General features: G+C 41.9%; 1 protein-coding gene across 1 annotated transcript; it reads right to left on the bottom strand.

Annotated features, from left to right (window-relative positions):
- Nucleotides 1–1,328: 1,328 nt before the first annotated feature.
- On the bottom strand, nt 1,329–2,514 carry LOC104269614 (protein FAM46A; the record flags this gene model as incomplete). Its single annotated transcript, XM_009875727.1, has 1 exon — nt 1,329–2,514. A coding segment is annotated over one exon (780 nt), but the record flags the coding sequence as incomplete, so codon positions are not given.
- Nucleotides 2,515–3,355: the final 841 nt, after the last annotated feature.

Raw genomic sequence — 3,355 nt, 5'->3', positions numbered from 1 at the left:
TATATAAAATATAATTTTAAGCAATCGTGCAACACTCTTAAAAAGGGCTCATTTCACATTTTCTAAATTCTAGTGGTCCTGGAATGCATAATGCATTCTATTAAAATACTCTTTTAAATATTAACAATTAGTGTTCAAATCACCAACTAATACAATATTCTTTAGCTGTCAGGGGGTTTAAATAAATCTATCTTTGATCCACGTTCCACTGAATTACACATCATGGAGGTATGCAGTCACAGCATTAGTGGGTTAAATGTCAAAATGGCATTACAGTACAAAATAGTTAAAAAAAATCAGCTAGTCATATGTTTCTCCATCTGTGGAATTATTATGGCTCACAAGCAACCCACTGAATTACTGTAATCCTTTGCAACCAAAGACATTATCTGAATCCCACCTTAATCCTGACTGGTTCATTTACTCCAGATTTCTTAGGTGTGGGTTAAAAATTCACTGCAAGGTGCCCACTCTCCTATGACATCCCGCTGCAAACTGGAAAACATAGAGTACTTTATTTAAACATTCCTTAATTGCTACATTGTCCTAGACCACATTAATATATATATTGTGTGTGTATATATAGATATACACCTATGACATGTACATATATACACACACAAACATATATACACACATACACACACGTACCTAGGATAATAGCACACCGACATAACATTAACTCTATACAGGTATTTGCCAAGAAAAAAAATAGGGCATTTCCTCCACCACTTATTCACAAGCTTATGGGGTTTTTTTGTTTTTAACCTTTGTGTCCCTGATAAAAGAAAATGCATGGTTAAACCATAAAACTATATTTTTTTTGTCTCACTTCAAATTTTATGAAGGCATCAGGCACTTTTGATTACTGTTGGTGTGTACAAGTATAGCAACATCTTTCTTCTCTTTTATATATATATATATATATACACACACACTCTACTGTATCTTCTTTGCTCGGATAACTTATTTGTGAAATCTTTGGTCCTTGAGTCTACTCTGTTTGCCACAGCTGGTTTTCCTGCATTCTCACATTTTTTAAATGTGAGGCACGCACACAGCCGGAAATAATGGACTTTGTCATCGTACGTGTTTCTGTTTCGATAACTGTACCAATCCACTACTGTTCATTTGGAGCAAGCTGTTTCTGGTAAAGCATTCTAGTCAAGCAAGCTATACATTCTACATGGTCAATCCATAGACGGCACTTGCTGCAAGCCCCAAATGCAGTAATTCCAATATACATTTTTATTCAGCTCATCTCTGCTTTATGCCTCTAAATTTTAATTCCTGAATATATATAAATTTTTTGTGAAATTTTTTTTTGTTTTTTTTTGTTTCTTTCTTCCTTTCATATTCTCCCTTTTGCAGATCCCATTCTAGAGTAAGAATAAAAATAAAAGAAAATAAGGCTTTCCCACCTTCTCTATGCCAAAGCTATGGGAGCAGATATTGCCAACCCATATTGTCATCAAGCACTCCTCCCTCGCTTATTTCAGGGGAAGCTGGTTGCTTTTAATGACAGGCCTCTTGTGCTCTGGGGTAGGATCCAATTATTTTGGGGTTCTTTCTCGATCATGCTCCCACTATTTATTAGAAGAACCACAAGCTTTTCCCAAGCTTGAAAACTAGAGCAGATCATCATTGCACAATACACCCCATTTCAAAGGGACGTGCAGTCCCTTCGAATGTCTTAGAAAACGTTCGCCCCACCGAGTCTACTAATTTCGGTCCTTAATTACAGGGCAGCCAAGTAGAGTACGTGTGCTGCTGGCAAGGGAACACCGTCTGAACCTGGGCAATATAGTAATTGCTGAAGTTAGCATCTGCTACGTATGGGGCTGGCTGGTAATAGCAGGTGACATTGGCCACATTGGGGATGATATTTTGCTCGGCCAGGACCCGGATGGCCAGCATGGTGATCAGATTCAGAGTCTGTCTCCTCTCATGCCCCATCAGGCACACTGTGCTCTCATTCACCACACCATGAAGGGTCATGAGATAGTCATACTTGCGGTCCTCTAATCCCACAAAGTGGTTCTGCAAGTAGGACTCCAGCTTTCTCTGCTGTTCTCCAATGTCTGAGAAGTCAATGAAAAACCTCGAGCACATGTATCTCTGCAGGGACTTAATCTCGGATTCGGAGGCAGCCCTAAAGCCCCTTACCAAAAGGTTGCAGTACTTCAGGAGACCACCTCCTCTGATTTCTTCTGGGTTTCTGGTGGCGATTATCTTGTTGCAGAGGTGATCAAAGGCTTCCTGGAAATCCCCATAGACGCTCTCACCAATGATAGTTGGGTGAAAAGTTTCAGTCATCAGATTCTCTGAGCACTCATAAAAAAGCAGCAGGGAGTCCAGCTTGATTTGAAAGGAATCAACACTGAATTCAAACTGCCGCCTCAGAGAGTCCACAAATTTCAGCTCCACATTTTTGCCACTGTTGTTGGACAGGGAGATGAGACTCCATCGGTCTGAATCATTGCATACTTTTACCATTTTCTGCACATAAGCCTCCTATAATTGGAAAGACAAAATGAGCAAATGAAGACACAAATGCAAGAAATTTCCCCTTCACTGTATTGGTTCGCGTCCCCCCATCACCACCACCTCCACCCCGTATTTGTGTTTCATAAAAAATTTTGTGGAGCCTGCAGATACAAACCAGAGAATAAATGCTTAATGTGAGAGCTTGGAGTGCCGTCATTTCAAGGCAGTGATAGAGGAGGGTGTTCTGCTGGGACTGTGTTGTGCAAGGGAAGCAGCTGGCAACACTGCTTCTTTCAGTCACTTCTAAATACTTCTACACACGAAGCTCATGGCACACATGCCAAATATCCATGCACCCACACACAAAAGGTCACCGCTACGATCAGATAAGCAATCTTTTTTTATCAGTTTCCTCTTCTCTTTCTCTCCCGCCCATAAAAAAACCTGAACAAATGCTCACTCCCCTCAATCCTGTTCTCTCAGTTGGTACAGGTTCCACAGATCTGCCCCATACGCCAAAAAATCCCTCCAAAAAAAAATATCTTAAAGGCATTTGGCATTCAGCCTAATTAACTCAAGCAAACTGCCTCTGAGATGAGGGAACACGCCTCTCTGCTGGGGCATCTGGCACACAAGAATCTGTGTCTTGCAGACGGTGTTTCCTTCTTGCAGATATGAAAGCCACCTAAAGCTCCCTCCAACCACCCCCGGGAGGGTGCTGGGTCCGGCCAACCAAGCTGCCGCAGAGCCAAGCCAGGAGAATCGGCAGCGCCTTGCACACCGCCGCCCCAGGTAAGGGAATGCTGCTGCCAGCAAATCAAATGAGACAGAGGGAGGAAAGATCCATTAATCCCGAGGAACCCCCCGG

Source organism: Apaloderma vittatum, unplaced genomic scaffold (assembly GCF_000703405.1).
Source record: "Apaloderma vittatum isolate BGI_N311 unplaced genomic scaffold, ASM70340v1 Scaffold36398, whole genome shotgun sequence".
NCBI classification, from domain to species: domain Eukaryota; kingdom Metazoa; phylum Chordata; class Aves; order Trogoniformes; family Trogonidae; genus Apaloderma; species Apaloderma vittatum.
Note: the sequence above shows the minus strand (reverse complement) of the source record. Positions and strands in the feature narration are given on the sequence as shown.